Here is a 15965-nt window from a genome sequence, read left to right as displayed (position 1 = left end):
TACGGGCCACTCTTCTCTTGAGGGGATTTGCAATGTGGAAGTGGGCAGGTCAGAGGCTGGTGGGTGATTGTGACAGCCTTCCAGAAGTAGGGGTCTGGGCCTGTTCAAAGAGTGGTAGACCTGGTAAACGTTTCTCACATTGGGTTGAGGCACTCAGTCCTTTGCACCCCAAGAATAGGGGTGAGCCAGAAGTAGGAAATAGGCTCTCTCAGGGGATTGCAGCTTGGCTTCCAATATCAGTCCTTGGATTAGATTAAGTTGATCCCAAAGTGGTAGTTTCCCCAAATCCTTGGCTCAAGCAAACAAAAACGCTCTCTGGAGAAAAATGTCATCATCGTAAACTTTGACTCATTTCTACCGTAATTTTCCTAATACAATATCCTGAATACAATAAAATGGAACCAAGCATTATGAGATGAGTTATTAAGAAAACCAGTGAAACGAGAGACCATGGAAAGAGGCCCACAGAGGCTGCAGAGTGGAGCTATCAAACATAGACTATAAAATAGCTGCTTACTCTGTTCAAGGAAATCAGTTTGGGAATTTTTTTTTTTTTTAAGATTTTATTTATTTATTCGACAGAGATAGAGACAGCCAGTGAGAGAGGGAACACAAGCAGAGGGAGTGGGAGAGGAAGAAGCAGGCTCCCAGCAGAGAAGCCTGATGTGGGGCTCGATCGCAGAACGCTGGGATCACGCCCTGAGCTGAAGGCAGACACTTAATGACTGCGCCACCCAGGCGCCCCCAGTTTTGGGAATTTAACAGATACCTGGACATGTGACAAAATACGAATTCTATAATTTTAAAAAATCCAGTAACCAAAATAAAGAATTCAGTGGAAGTTTTTTGTTTTTTGGGGTTTTTTAAGATTTTATTTAAGAGAGAGAGTGAGCAAGAGTGAGAAGGAGCAGGGGGAGGGGCAGAGGGAGCAGCAGAGCCCTGATGTGGGGCTCAAACCCAGGACCCTGGGATCATGACCTGAGTCAAGGGACGATGCTTAACCGACTGAGCCACCGAGGCACCCTAGAGTGAATCACATGTGTGATGCAGGGGGTAATAGTGGGTTAGAGGCTAGGTACTGCACTGCTGTGGGAAAATAAAGGTGCTGACTTCAGTATTGTCAATCTTTCCGTTGTGACCAAGGTGCTCTTGTGTTTGGAGAATTAAATTCCTGGGACGTGTCTAAATGTGTCTAAATGTCAGAACTTAAGGTTAAGTGAGAGAAGTATCCACCAAATTCACTCCAAATCTATTGAAACTTAGAATTCATTCAGCCTTGGGGCGCCTGCGTGGCGCAGTCGTTAAGCGTCTGCCTTCGGCTCAGGGCGTGATCCCAGGTTCCTGGGATCGAGCCCCACATCGGGCTCCATGCTCCATGCTGGGAGCCTGCTTCTTCCTCTCCCACTCTCCCTGCTTGTGTTCCCTCTCTCGCTGGCTGTCTCTCTCTCTGTCAAATAAATAAATAAAATCTTTAAAAAAAAAAAAAAAGCCTGTGGGCTAGGGACACTTACGGTCCTAAGGAAGCGAGGAGAGAGTGATCAACTCCTATAGGTTTATACATTTCTTCCCCACTTTGTTCTAAATGGTTTCTGGTATGAGATGCGAAACAGGGATTGGGTAGAAAGGAGGTTCCATCCTAGGGAGGAGTTGCCCCATCACAGGGTAGGTGAATTTCAAGATAAGACAACAGCGGGGAAAAGCTAGCTCATGGACACACGCAACTTTGGCAACTTTGCTAGAGTGACCATCAACTGTGAAGTAATTCAGTCATTTGAAAACCAGGGACTACCCCTACAGTGCTGGCACTGGCTCAAGGATGAATAGCTGGGGGTGCGCCTGGGTGGCACAGCGGTTAAGCGTCTGCCTTCGGCTCAGGGCGTGATCCCGGCGTTGTGGGATCGAGCCCCACATCAGGCTCCTCTGTTATGAGCCTGCTTCTTCCTCTCCCACTCCCTCCTGCTTGTGCTCCCTCTCTCGCTGGCTGTCTCTACTCTGTCGAATACATAAATAAAATCTTTAAAAAAAAAAAAAAATGAATAGCTGGGGTACAGCCCTGGTGTCTCCCTGTCTACCTTGATTCTTCACCAGTGGATGAACAGGATATTCTTGTTCCCACGAAGCCTCTCCATCTTCTTTGCCCCTCCCTCGCCCAGTCGGACTTTGGTTGTCCTTTCAATTCAGTGTCATCTGATTCTTTGTGGCAGGGCAGGGTGGGGAGCGAGTACCTATAGGGAAAGGATGCAGGCTTATCAGGAATCTTTACATTGCTTGAAACCTAGAGGTAACCATGACCTTTCCCTCCGAACTTTGGTATATCTAAAATTCCTCAAGAACTGTGAGAAAACGGCACATCTGTAATGGCACTAAGCTTGAGATCAGTGGAGTGAATAGAGAAAAACATGATGAAAGTTAGAAAAAGAATCTAAGTTTTGCAGCTCTCTAGATAACAGAAATAAATCCAAACACCTTATAAGAGAACTAATTCTAATTTGTGCTCTATAAAGAAGCATGTTGTCAAGAGAGGTTGGTTTGTGGGGCGCCTGGGTGGCACAGCGGTTAAGCGTCTGCCTTCGGCTCAGGGCGTGATCCCGGCGTTATGGGATCCAGCCCCACATGGGGCTCCTCCGCTGTGAGCCTGCTTCTTCCTCTCCCACTTCCCCTGCTTGTGTTCCCTCTCTCGCTGGCTGTCTCTATCTCTGTCGAATAAATAAATAAAATCTTAAAAAAAAAGAGAGAGGTTGGTTTGTGTCATTTCCACAAATAACACAGGATCACTGTTGCAAATACAGTTATATTTGGGGTAGAGCCCACTCACTCTATTCAATAAAGAAACGGAAGGACATTTGAACTGGCGGATACTACCAGTTGGTGGAATGAGCGCCCACTAGGACCAGGCAAGGAAGAGATGATGGTGTTGGGTTTATGACTTTCTGAGTTTACGGCCAGATAGCTTCATTTCATCACCGGCATGCCCACAGTCAGTAAGATGTGACATCTGAGTTGTTTTGCTTGGGCCTGTGACAGACAATGAATAACCATGTCTTAGCTTTGTATATACAAGGGTTTTCAAAGTACTTATTTGAATGTTTACCCACACTCTCTCACCCTATCCCCTGACCAGAGATAGCCACTTTAAAGCTGGCAGCCTCATAAAACACAAGGGTTGAGATCAAAGAACACTCTTCAGAGTTTGAAGTTAAACTTTGCACCCTGAATTTAACAAGCCTCCTAGACAAGCATTTAGTTCCAAAATATTTCAGAATACTTTTGAACGACACGTCTAGAGTCTTGTGGAAAAACAGGTGCACGAATCCAGGAGGAACTGATCTGCTGTCACACTGGTGAGTGACACAGTAACTTCCTAGGTTGTATCAACAGAAAGTCATTACAGCTGCAGATTTTCCTAAAGCAACAATTCAGATCTCCAGGCCTGACTGGCATGATCTGGGTGCAGTCACCTTTCCAATGATAACTGATTACAGGAGATGACAGATGCTTTGGATTCCTCTGGAATGTGCTGAATAAATACTAAGGTCATCATTGTGGGGTGTCCAGTCATTTGTTAAAAACCAAATGCCAGTTAACCCTCCCAAACTAGGAAATGGGCTAATTTGCTTTGCTTTGGTATTTAGAAGTAAAACCTCATCTCAGCTAAGAAACAGAACGGAGGAGGGAAAGTGTGTGTATGCCCTTTAGCATGGAAACCTATGAAACCACCACCGGAAAAAAAACACACAAGTAACATCTATGAACTGCCTAAAATACTGCTTATCACATCACTCTTCTAGTCAATAGCCCTCAAAGGTGTCCCATATCCAGTGGAATCATGTGCAAACTCTGCAAAGTAACACCCATACTAACCCTACAAGTCCTCTTCAATCCGCCTCAGCCAGCCTGGACCCCTTGCTCTCTTGCAAACTGGGTCACCTGATCTGAAGGGCTTGCCACAAAGGAAGGTAATTTTCAATTACCCGCGCCTGGAATGCTCTCTCCCACACCTGCCTGCCCAACCCTCCCCCACCCAGCCGCATTTTGTCCTTCCCCAGAAGCTCGCAGTACCTGGTTCTCATCACAGCATCTTTCCTTACGTAGCGCTTGCTGAGCTCAAGTCCGCGCCACGGTCCAAGGTTTAGGTCCGTCCTGTTACCCGTATAATGACCTAAGGCAACAATGGAACAAAGGTGTTCCTCCAAAGCTCCAACCTCTCAGACCCGCTCCAACAGAGGGCAAGAGGGTCGAGCTGACCTGGAGGACTCGGACCCCCAGGCTTTCCCTCCCTTTGGCTTTACAAACTGCCCAATGACCGGCTACGGCGGGGATATTTCATAAGCGCCCGCCCAATAACGGAGAGGGGGGCGGGCCTCGGTGGGAAGCCGGCCCAATGAGAGACGTGGAGGGGGCGGGCCCCGTCCGGCCGCGGTCCAATGGGAATCCCGGTAGGAGGCATGGCCGGAGGCCGAGCGGGGCTATATAAGCCCCAACTAGCCGGTTTACACCGGGATTCGTGGTGTTGCAGGAGACTCGTAGCGCGTCTGCAGTCAACGACCCTCCGCAAACGTCACCTGTCGGAACAACCATGGTGAGAGGGAGTTGGGGGGCACTGGTGGAGTCCACGGTGAGGGTGGTACTGCGCGGGAGAGCGTGCTGCGGGCGCCCGAGGGTCCCCGGTGAGGACCAGCTGCGCGGGAAGGAGGGGAGGCCGGGGCGCCGGGCAGTCCAGGGTGGGAGGGGCTGCGCGGGGTTTGTTGGGGGGAATTTAGGGGGTCATGGTGACCACGGTGTGGGGGGCTCTGCGCAGGGCCGGGGACGTCCGCCGCGTCCGAGCGCTGCTCTTCTGAGCCCCTTGCCGGGAGAGGCGGATGCGAGCTGGAGAAGTTCTGCGCGCTGCAGCTGCGGACGGGAGAGAGGTGGCACTGCGGCGCCGGGCCGGCGGGGCGCCAGCGTGGCGGGGTGGGTCCCGCGCTGAGCGCAGCCTGGGGCCCGCGACCCCGGCCGGGCGGTGCAGCGCGCTCCGGCGTCGGGAGCCTGGACCCGCCCCAGTTTTCTCCCGCGGCGGTCCGGGACAAAGAGGCGCCCGCCCCCAGCTGCAGTCCCCGCCTCCCTGTGAAGTCACGCTCCCGCGCTGGAGGCCGGACCTGGGCCGCTCTGCAAACTCCAGCAGGTTTCGCCAGTTCTGAGCTGTGCCTCGGAATGCCTTTGTTCTGCGCGGCCGGACTCCGGCCAGAAGTCAGAGGTGCACGACCTTGACCCATACCCGACCAGGGGTGTCCGTGAGCTCCTGGTGTCTAAGGGGGAATATCCTCTACTCCACTTCTCGCCTGTTCTGGTGCCCAAGCCCGTGAAGTCCCTCAGTTAAACCGAAGAGCTTGGGGAGTCAGGGCCTCACAGGAATCTTGAGATCCCCGCCTGTGTCCTGAGCCCCTGTAAAGGCTCTGAGGCTGTCTTGAAGGATAGATCCTAAAATTGCTAAACTGTTGCCGATTGTTTTAGAAGACCCCCCTTTGCGTCTGGGAAGTGTGCGGCCCTTTCACACGGATTCTCTAGACTGTGGGTTGGGGGTGAAGGACCAGAAGACAAGAGAGTCTATCCATTGTAGGAGTTACCTCAGGAGAGCTGAAAGGGCGAGGGTGAGTCTTCTGGCTCCATTGTGACCATGGAGCAGCACTTATCTGGACTGAGTGTGTACCGCGGTGGACAAGGACAAGTGTCCATAGTCAGGGCCTATCCCCCCAAAAGGGGATGTTGTGGGCGAGCTTTCAAACCGGCTCTAACTCCAGAGCCACTGCCTCTGTTCATCCACAGACCTGAACTTCATCTTCTGCCCCTTCAGAGTTTAGAGGACACAGGGTCCCCACCGTGGGAGACCCCTTCTCCTAGGGGTCCAGTGTTGGAGGCTCCATCTTGGTGTGCAGACTCTGAGCTTCCTGTGCCGCCCCAGCCAGCACACGGGCACTAGGCAGTGGGATTTGGTTACTTGGTTTCGGCTTTCTCTAGTTCCTGGACGTGAACACCTAGGCTTTAGCCACCTTCATTCTCGAACCCTCAGTAAATGAAAGCAAAATGAGGTCATTTGGCTGAAAGTGTGGGAAGGTGTGGAAAGGGAACCCAGTCTTTTGGGTTTCGGACCATGTAATTCACTGTTAGGCCTCAGTCTCCAGGAGGAAAGATTAAAGAGTGCTTCCAGGGCCTTTTCAAGGCCCACTTGCTTCCCTTCTCCATCCGCACCACATCATCTCTCTGCTTCCCCCAACAGCGCGAGTGTATCTCCATCCACGTGGGGCAGGCGGGCGTGCAGATGGGCAATGCCTGCTGGGAGCTCTACTGCCTGGAGCACAACATCCAGCCCAATGGCACCATGCCCAGTGACAAGGCGCTGGGCGGCGGCGATGACTCCTTCAACACCTTCTTCAGTGAGACCGGGGCTGGCAAGCATGTGCCCCGGGCTGTCTTTGTGGACCTGGAGCCTGCTGTCATAGGTGAGCGGGCAGGGGTCCCCTCTCCAGCCTGGATTTTTACCAGCCCCTAAGTCAGTGGGGAGCTCTGCTTAGGGGAAAAGCTCTTGGAATGCCGGCAGCCCCCTGCCAAGAACAACACTGAATCTGTTGCTTTTGTCTAGACTCTGACTTCAGGAGGGGTCCTGAGGGCTTCCTGTGCTGAGAGGGATATCAGTCGAACCACTCTGCCCAGAAACTGCCAGATGTTTGAGTCAGGGGTCAGACCCAGAAGGAAGACTGCAGAAAAGAATGGATATAATAGCAGAAACTTGAAACTTCCTTTTTCCTACCCACAGACTCTTGAGGATAACATTGCCTAAGGAACTGGGCACGGAGAGCATTCTTATTGGCCCCCTGCTCGGCCTTAACTGAAAGGGGCCCCTTAATAGGATGTGGGCCTGTGTGAACTTGGCTATTGCTGGCTCCCAGGGGGTTCTCTGCTTCCTCCTTTCTGCATCTGGATCTCCTCAGTTTCCTGTTCCTGAAAACTTTACCCCTTCCTTCCTTCCTTTCTTTCTTTCTTCTTTCTCTTCCTCTTCCTTTCTTTTTTTCTTTTTCTTTTTTTCTTTCTCTTTTTCCTTTCTTTTCTTTCTCTTTCTCTCTTTCTTAAAGATTTTACTTATTTGAAAGAGAGCACGAGTGAGGGGGAGGGGCAGAGAGAGAGGGAGAAGCAGGCTCCCCACTGAACAGGGAACCCAACGCAGGGCTTGATGCCAGGACCCTGAGATCATGACCTGAGCCAAAGTCAGACACTTAACCAACTGAGCCACCCAGGCACTCCCGCATCTCCCCATCTTTCCAAAGACAGTTTTGTAGATGTTAAACTGTGGACTGGGTTTTCTGCATCAGTCTATGTTCAAAAGTCCAGTGAGATTCTTCTAGAATCCCTCTGATTCCTCACCAAGTAGAAGTGGCTGTGAGGGAAAGCACTGTTAAAGGGGCCCCTGACTTACCCCTGTCAGCCCCAGGGAGGACTAACTGGACATTGGAAGTGGGTCTCTGGAAGGCCGTTTGCCATTCCTGCTCCCTTTTGCAGTTACACCCAGGGGAGCTTAGCAGCATAGGTCCTAGCGCCTGTGTCCTCATGAGGGAGGAGACCAGCCTCTCTTACCTTTGCCCTCTTTCTTCCCCTCAAGATGGGGTAAGAACTGGCATTTACAGGCAGCTCTTCCACCCCGAGCAGCTGATATCTGGCAAGGAAGATGCTGCCAACAACTATGCCCGAGGCCACTACACTGTGGGGAAGGAGATCATCGATCTTGTGCTGGAGCGAATCCGAAAACTGGTGAGCGGACCAAGTGCCCTTGACACCTTCAGGAGATCCGTGTGTCCTGACTCTCCCTTCCTGGCCTGGGAGGCTGGACACGTGTGGAAGAAAGGGAAACCACAGATGTGTGGCTGCGGCCCATGCCCATAGTGTCCTGATGGCTCCTTCGGCTTGGCTGTCGTCGGCTTCCCCTAGGGGGAGCTGTGTGTCCTGGGTGTGGATCTAGGGTTGGAAGCCTGAAAAACCGGTTCTGCCCTGAGTCTGCGGACTCACCTGCCCTGCTGGTTCCTAGCTTTGCCAGGTCTTAATTGTCCAATCCGAGCCTTCTTTGAGCTTTGATCTCTCTCTACCCCCAGCAGGTAGGTGAAAGCTGTCTTGACAGCTCAGGCTTCTAAGCAGACCTTCACACCTGGGAGAGGCTCCTGCTTAATGGTTACTTTTTAACCACTTCCAGTTGACCCCATCCCTTGCCCGAGGCACGGAGAACCAGGAGTGAGGCTAACTAGGAGCCAGTACTTTGGCACTGGTCCTCTAGCGAGATTGTCCACACATCTCTCTGCTGCTCACGAGTTCAGACTGAGGACTTGCCATTGACTTGAGGAATGGGATTCTGTGCTTGCAAAAACGAAGTACTCCCTTGGCTTAGGATTTTCTTTCTTTCTTTTCTTTTTTTTTTAGGTGTTATTTATTTGAGAGGGAGAGAGATCATGAGCAGGGGGGAGGGGTTGAGGGAGAAGCAGACTCCTCCCTGGGAAGGGAGCCCACTGCGGGACTCCATCCCAGGACCGAGATCATGACCTGAGCCGAAGGCAGACGCTTAACTGACTGAGCCACCCAGGTGTCCTAGGATTTTCTTAAAAGGTTTTTCAGGGGGTTGGTATTTTGGTTTTTTGTTTGTTTTTTGGTTTGGGGGGATGTTTTGGGTTTTTTGGTTGTTGTTATCAATTTGCATAAAGCTTGCTTTTCATTTAATTGATTTTTATTGAGATCTAATTGCCATAACATTAGTTTCAGGTGTAGGACTTAGCGATCCAATATATGGATATATTGCAAATAAATAGAGAGTGTTTGTATCATCACTCCCCGTGCGTCTGGTATAGACTGATGCTTTTCTAATCCAAGGACCAGCTGCATCAGAAGTCAGCGGGGGTACTTGTCAAACCCGCAGGTCCCGGGGTTCCAGTCTGAAGTGGGGGACCTGGGAATCTCTATGTTCAACAAGGTGCCACCACTACCTCCCCCCACCTCCCACTCTCCTGCAACCAGGTGGCAAAGCTACAAAGTTGAGAGGGACCAGCTCTCTGACAATAATCCTCCTCCCACCTGACCCTCCCCTCCCCTCCCCTCTCCTCCTACTGCTCCTCACTTGCCACTTCATGCAGACAGCAGTGCCCTTCGAGGTCATCTGTCCCCTAGAACTCTAACCCCTGTAGGTATTTTCTTCTCACCTCTACAGAGGCAAAGCGAAAGAGCGTGAGAGAACTTTCTGGAGTCACAGAAATGTCTGTATCTTGATTAGTTTGGTAATATAGGTCTATACACTTGTCAAACCGTTCATTGTATTTGTAATAAAACGTATACACTTAAGTATAAATTACGCTTCAAAATTTAATTTTGTTTTCCAAATACAGAAGTGAATACAGTTGCAGTTGGGTCACAGTAGCTTTGCAGACAGAAGAGGGTTCTGCCGGGAGAAGAGGGCTGGGGGCAGGGGGTGGGTCATCTGCATCCTAACAGTGTTCTCTCCTACCCCAGACAGACCAGTGCACCGGTCTTCAGGGTTTCCTGATCTTCCATAGCTTTGGGGGTGGCACCGGCTCAGGCTTCACCTCCCTGTTGATGGAGCGGCTTTCTGTTGACTACGGCAAGAAGTCCAAGTTGGAATTTGCCATCTACCCCGCCCCCCAAGTATCCACAGCGGTTGTGGAACCCTACAACTCCATCCTGACCACCCACACCACCCTGGAGCACTCGGACTGTGCCTTCATGGTGGACAACGAGGCCATCTATGACATCTGCCGCCGCAACCTGGACATCGAGCGCCCCACCTACACCAACCTCAACCGGCTCATCGGCCAGATCGTGTCCTCCATCACGGCCTCCCTGCGCTTTGACGGGGCCCTCAATGTGGACCTCACCGAGTTCCAGACCAACCTGGTGCCCTATCCCCGCATCCACTTCCCCCTGGTGACCTACTCCCCCATCGTCTCAGCCGAGAAGGCCTACCATGAGCAGCTGTCAGTGGCAGAGATCACCAACGCCTGCTTTGAACCCTCCAACCAGATGGTCAAGTGTGACCCTCGCCACGGCAAATACATGGCCTGCTGCATGCTCTACCGCGGAGAAGTCGTGCCCAAGGACGTGAACGCCGCCATCGCCACTATCAAGACCAAGCGCACCATCCAGTTTGTGGACTGGTGTCCCACGGGTTTCAAGGCAAGTGGGGAATGAAGTCGGGCGCGGTAAGGGAAGGTGGTGAGCCTGTAGCCTGTGTACCCACTGAGAGGGGGGATTCCTACAGAGCCGCAGGCAGGACAACAAAAGTGCTAGGATGGGGAGAATCAGGCAAATAACAGCTTTTTTGTTCTACTCGAAAGCTTGCCTTTATGAAAGGAAAAGTAGGTTTCACATCTCTTAGCTTGGCAAATAGGCACTCCCTAGGTTTGCCAGTCGGGTTGGGACCGATCGTTCACCTGTGCCAGGAACATACCCACCCAGTAGGGCTCCTGCTCGGAAGAGAGTGCTTTTGGAAGCGCAGAACGGCCTTCCATTCAGATAATGGGCAAGACATGGTTCAGAAGGTCTATGAACGCAGCCCCTTCCTTTTGAAGTAAAGAGGAAGAATTTGTGTATGCCCCTATCTTTTCCCTCTCCACATTCCCCGAGGGTACTGGGCATGCGACCTAGTTTAAGTTTTATGGGTTTTGTTCCAGGGTGAGATTAGGAAGATTAAAGGTGGCAGCTGTGGCATTTAGAAAGCCCATAGCTTCCCTGCCCGGTGACGCTGTTGCAGACGTGACCACGATGGGAGGGGATGCAGGGACTCCGGTCGTAAAGCTAACAGCCGTGCGCTAAGACTGAAGAGCCGCCCCGTAGCTCCGAACTAGAAACCAGGGGTAGGAAGTCGAAGTCTGGGCGGCAGTTTCTCCCAGGTCCATATTAGGAGAGCTTCAGCTACTGGGGGGGAGAATAGGCTGCCTTCAGGAAGTAGTGAGCCTGTCCTGAGAGGCAGGAAGGGGGAGGCTGACTTGTGTTTTTTTTTAACGCTGAATATGAAATGTATGTTCTGAATAGAGCAACGTCTAAAGTAGATTAAGGCTAGATCCAGTTGGAGAGCTTCACAAGGTTTTATATTTTTAAAGCTATTTTCTAAACTATAGGAAAATGGGGAGATTAGTACAGTTAACCCCTCTATACCCACTACCTAGATTCGACATCTGACTGCTCGGTTTCCTTGATTTTTGCTTTGCTGACCCATTTAAACTCCGTTACAGCTACTTATGACCCACCGGTTTGTTTTTGTGCCTAACAAAATTCATAATACTTCTCCAAAATAGGAGTACCTAAGTCAGTATTTGAACTTTCCCAATTTCCACAAATGGCTTTTATATCTGTTTTTCAACGTCAGGATATAATCCAGGCCCAGGCATTATATCTGTCCCTTCGATCTTTTAATGTTAAGACATCTACCCTTTTTCTTGACGGTGACTTTGAAGGGACTAGTCTTAGTGTCTTGAAAGTCCCACATTCCAGATTTGTTTGTTTCCTTACGGTGGTTGACTTGTTCCCTTATCCCTGTGTTCCTTACAGACCGGCAAATGCCACACACCAGGGGACTGCCCCTCTCCCAGCTTTGGGAATCCTTCCACAGACCCCTTCCCGGGAACCCAGAACCAGGGCCTTACACCACTTGCTGTTTCTTCTTAGGTTGGCATTAACTACCAGCCCCCCACAGTGGTGCCCGGGGGCGACCTGGCCAAGGTGCAGCGGGCAGTCTGCATGCTGAGCAACACCACAGCCATCGCCGAGGCCTGGGCCCGCCTCGACCACAAGTTTGACCTGATGTATGCCAAACGAGCCTTTGTGCACTGGTACGTGGGCGAGGGCATGGAGGAAGGGGAGTTCTCAGAGGCCCGAGAGGACCTGGCTGCCCTGGAGAAGGATTATGAAGAAGTGGGAACAGAGTCTATGGACGGCGAGGATGAGAGTGAAGAGTTCTAGGGGTCCTGGCACCTGCAACGCCCGGTCTCTCTCCCTGGTTTTGTATTTCTTGTTCCACTGTTTCCCTAACCCCCTACAAATACAATCAGTGTCTCAAGCGATGTGGAGCTCTGTGACGTGGAGTTCTGGCCAGGCATGGGCCTTCACTAACTTCCCGACTTCCTTGTCGTCCTTCTAAGTTAAGGGGCGGGGCGGCCTCTGCCTCCAGGGATTCCAGCTGGGGGATACCTAACAGGATCGATCAGACCACCCTGACAAATATTCAGAGGCTCAGGACCTAGACTGTGGTGCTTTGACTTCATGTGGCGGTTCCCTGTGTGTAACCCCTTATCCCCAGCTCACCTCAAGGAAAGGTAAGCCTTCTAGAGGTTCTGGCAAAAGCTGCTAGAAGGTTGTCTGCCCCTAGCATTCTGGGACAGAAAGTCTGTCTCGGTGTCAATGCCAGGAAGGAGTCAAGAGTTTTTTTTTTTTTTTTTTTTTTTTTTTTTTACCAATATATCCTCCCTCCTCACGGCCAACAGAGGGCAGTAGAGGTCGAAGGCACCTGAATTCACAGGCCAATCTGCAGCAGCCATCTTACAATTTAGGGCTCTAACCCGATGCCGAATAAAGGCACAGGGTTCAAGAATCAGGATTCCAAAAGACGGGTCTTTAGCCTGGGCTATGAACATCTGAAGTACTTTTTAAAGTGCCTATGATCCTTTTAGAAAGAAAAAAAATCTATATTTTTTATTTTTAAAGGGGGTCCTTGATGAGAAAGGTACTGTAGTTCTAGGACCTAGCCACATATAGTCTTAGAGATCAGTGTATGAGTCAGTAGATGGATCTGGCAGGACCTAAGGAGTAAACTGGATGGTCCCTTCCCGCAGAGCCCAGGTTCAAAGTGGTCTCTTTTTAATGTGCTTGGAAAGCCGCTCAGCCAGACAGCAATGTATTCTCTGAAGAGGTGGGATATCTCCATGGGACCAGGATCTGCCCCTGGCAAGACCATTGAGCAGCACCCAGCCCAGCCCCCACCGGAAGGGTAGGGCCTGTGCTCTTGGCCTGAATCTACCTGTTTCGATTTCTCAGACATTCAATTCTAGCGGATAACTCAAGATGGGTCTCTACTTTTTTTTTTTTTTTTTTTTTCAGGCACCAGTGAGCCTTGGGGCTACCTGGACGTGTACCCTGTAGCCTTGCTTTGGGTTCAGGGGACAAGTTAGTTTCTTTCTTTCTTTCCTTTTTTTTTTTTTTTTTTTTTTAATTTTATACGTCTATTTGAGAGAGACAGAGGGAGAGTGAGAGGGAGAAGCAGACTCCCTGCGGAACAGAGAGCCTGACATGGGACTCGATCCCGGTACCCCAAGATCATGACCTGAGCCGAAGGCAGATGCCCAACCGACTGAGCCACCCAGGCGGCCAGGGCAAGTTTTTTGCTGTTAACCTAGGAACTGATTCCCAACACCTGTGAGTCTTGCTGGACTGATCCCTGGGAGGTGTTTAGTGTCCTAGGGCGTGCTCGTTAGCTCAGATCCATAGACTTTGACCCCTACTGTGAAGCTGCAGGCCTTTAAGAGGGGTTGGGGACCTATGCAAATTGTCAGTCCCAGGCAACTGAATGGGTCTCTTGCTGAAGGTCAAGGACTTAAGGGCTTGGTTTAGAGGTGGAGTTAAGGTGTAGTAGGAAGGGAAGGAGGTTAGGAAAACCTGGCCATTGCCTATTCAGGGACCTGGACCAGTCTATGTTCAGCAAGCACTTCCAGCCTGCTCTACTGGTATCTTCACCCAGAAACCAAGAGCTGGTATTTTCTTTCCTGTTCCTTTCCCTGCTTTTTCCCCTCACCGGACACATGAATTCATACATACTAGCAGTTCTTCCTCTGTGGGTTCAAACCACTAAGTAGAGAGACCCCCTCCTCACCCTACAGGTGTCCCAGGCATTAGAAAGGAGAATGGCCAATGAAGGTTGGACACCTAACCCTGAGGCTCTCCTGTGGAGAGATAGCAGATAGGGCGAGTCAGTTACAAGTGGGCGGAGCAAGCCGGATAATTTATTGGGATAAACTTGCAGCTGCCATCACCTTCTCCCGTGGCCCCAAACTAGAATAGGTGTAAGTCACATTCTCTTTTCTCACTTCTCATCCCTTTTTTGTGTGTATTTTCAAAATAAGCAGGAAGAGTCTTTTGTTAAGTCTGTGTCTGGACTCAGCCCCTGTCCCCCAACACCCACTGCAGAGCCCCAGATAGAGGCCTGTCCCTGGGCCCCCAGGGAGAGGCTTGGCCTGGGTTCCTTTCCAACTATGGAGTCCTTGGTGGGGTAATGATGGAGAAGCAGAGAAATTCTTGCCTTGGGAGTTGTGGTCTGAAACTGAAAGCATTCAGTGTCTTCCCAAGTGTTCTACTTAGAGCATGAAGCGAAAGGAAGCATTACCCTGGCTGGGCGGGGATGCTGGTGAAGGTGTTTTTACCGGAGCTGGCCGCAGGTGCGTTCTGGCCCTGGCCGCAGCTGGTCTAAACCCAGATGGCTTCCTGCAGGCACCACCACCTTCCCTTTGTAACTGACCCAGGCCCCGGGGGCCCTCTGGGAAGCTGGCTCTGTGGAGTCCTTGGAGAGGAGGGTAGGTATCCTGCTGGCGATCCGGAACAGGGCAGTCAAAGCATTAGCCTCAGCGACAGGGAAGATTAGAGCATCTCTGCGGCAGCTAGCCCTTAGGAGAAGCTTAACAAAAAACTCCCGAGGCCTTGGCTGTTTCCTTCTGGTGCAGATTTTCATTAATGCCTAGGATTCAGGCTGTTCCTCACCTATCCCCTGAGCTGTGCCCGAGACACATGACACCAGAGGCTTGACTGCTCCGAGGTGTGACCTTGTTTTCTTTTGGCCGTGTTAGCAGGTGCCTGCCAGTTCTACGGTGAAAGGCAGGGTCCTGGGCTGTGACTGCTTCTTTGTGAAGATTATTGACTAGTCTTGCTGTTCTGCCTTTTGCCTGCATCCTCCCCTTCTCCCACCTTCCAAACTCCCCAGGGCTTCCAGTCCCTCGGCCTTTTGGAGACCTGTGATGGCAGTCCTCTTGTAAGCACTGGGTGTCGTGCATTAGTCCTCCTGCCTACAGCGAGGAGCCGATCTGCGGGCTCCTGTCTTCCCTCTTCCTTAAAGCTCAAACTGGGATGAGAAATGTGCAGGGCGCGCCTAGAGGACACGGGAATCCCCGGCTCCTCCTGCCGGGAGGACTGGCACTTTGAGCCAGATACCGAAGGTGGGTTGGGGCAGAGAGGGCTGGCTGCTGCAGGCAGAGACCGGCAGAAGAGAAGATACAGGAAGCACAGGTATGTTCTTTGCAGGTGGCTGAGTTTCAAATGGAAGAAGAGGGATTTAGAGAAAAAGCTACTGAGCTAAAAAACCTTGGTTTTGCCTTATCTTCCTCAACTATTTACTGAGCGCCTACTGTGTGGCGCGGTTTATTCTGGATGCTAGAGGGAACCCGTGAGGCCACAAGGAGTCTGAATTTTCTCCTGTATAAGATCTTCAGTGGCTGTCAAGTGCCAGCATCCAGGGTCACCTGTCCTTAAAGCAATGGTTCTCAACCTAGGGTGATGTTGCGAGACAGCGTTGGTCGTCACACCTGCAGAGGGAGGGTTCTGGCGTGCGGCGGGTAAGGGCAGGGATGCCGCTGCTCGGCGTAGCCTACAAGCTCAGGACAGACCTCCCCTCCACTACGAGTTGTTCTGCCCCAAAATGTCAGTGGTGCTGAGATGGAAAACCTTGCCTTAAAGGATTGCTTGGCAGTTGCGGGAAGGGTCGGGTCCCAAGCTCAGCGCAGTGGAGGGAGAGAGGCAGTCGCAGTCATCAGATGATGGATGATGCTTCAACCAGAGCAGGGAGACGGGGAGAGAAGGGGTTGGAATCACAGTATTTGGTGACCAGCTGATGCGGCCCGTGGAGAGAGTTGCGGGTGACTGGATTTCTGCCTCAGGCCGCGTGAGACGCTGTCCCTCCGTGTTAC

General features: G+C 51.4%; 1 protein-coding gene and 1 long non-coding RNA gene across 2 annotated transcripts; one reads left to right on the top strand and one right to left on the bottom strand.

The window, feature by feature from the left end:
• Positions 1-2077: 2077 nt before the first annotated feature.
• LOC130544292 (uncharacterized) lies at positions 2078-4268 on the bottom strand. Its single transcript, XR_008960468.1, has 3 exons — positions 4060-4268; positions 2816-3015; positions 2078-2225 (listed from the first exon to the last, which is right to left on the bottom strand). It is a non-coding gene; the product is annotated as an uncharacterized LOC130544292 (long non-coding RNA).
• Positions 4269-4503: 235 nt separating this feature from the next.
• Positions 4504-12079, top strand: LOC113242534 (tubulin alpha-8 chain). Its single transcript, XM_026480630.4, has 5 exons — positions 4504-4579; positions 6254-6476; positions 7631-7779; positions 9517-10197; positions 11689-12079. Exons 1-5 carry the CDS (start codon positions 4577-4579, stop codon positions 11980-11982), a joined length of 1350 nt encoding a protein of 449 aa, XP_026336415.1. The 5' UTR covers positions 4504-4576; the 3' UTR covers positions 11983-12079.
• The last annotated feature ends 3886 nt before the right edge of the window (positions 12080-15965 follow it).

This window comes from Ursus arctos, unplaced genomic scaffold (assembly GCF_023065955.2).
Source record: "Ursus arctos isolate Adak ecotype North America unplaced genomic scaffold, UrsArc2.0 scaffold_2, whole genome shotgun sequence".
NCBI lineage: Eukaryota > Metazoa > Chordata > Mammalia > Carnivora > Ursidae > Ursus > Ursus arctos.
Note: the sequence above shows the minus strand (reverse complement) of the source record. Positions and strands in the feature narration are given on the sequence as shown.

Excerpts from the sequence above, each read along its gene's own strand:
- LOC113242534 (XM_026480630.4), top strand. Across the intron at positions 7,780-9,516 it reads TGGAGCGAATCCGAAAACTG|ACAGACCAGTGCACCGGTCT; the intron begins GTGAGCGGACCA and ends CTCCTACCCCAG. Across the intron at positions 10,198-11,688 it reads GGTGTCCCACGGGTTTCAAG|GTTGGCATTAACTACCAGCC; the intron begins GCAAGTGGGGAA and ends GTTTCTTCTTAG.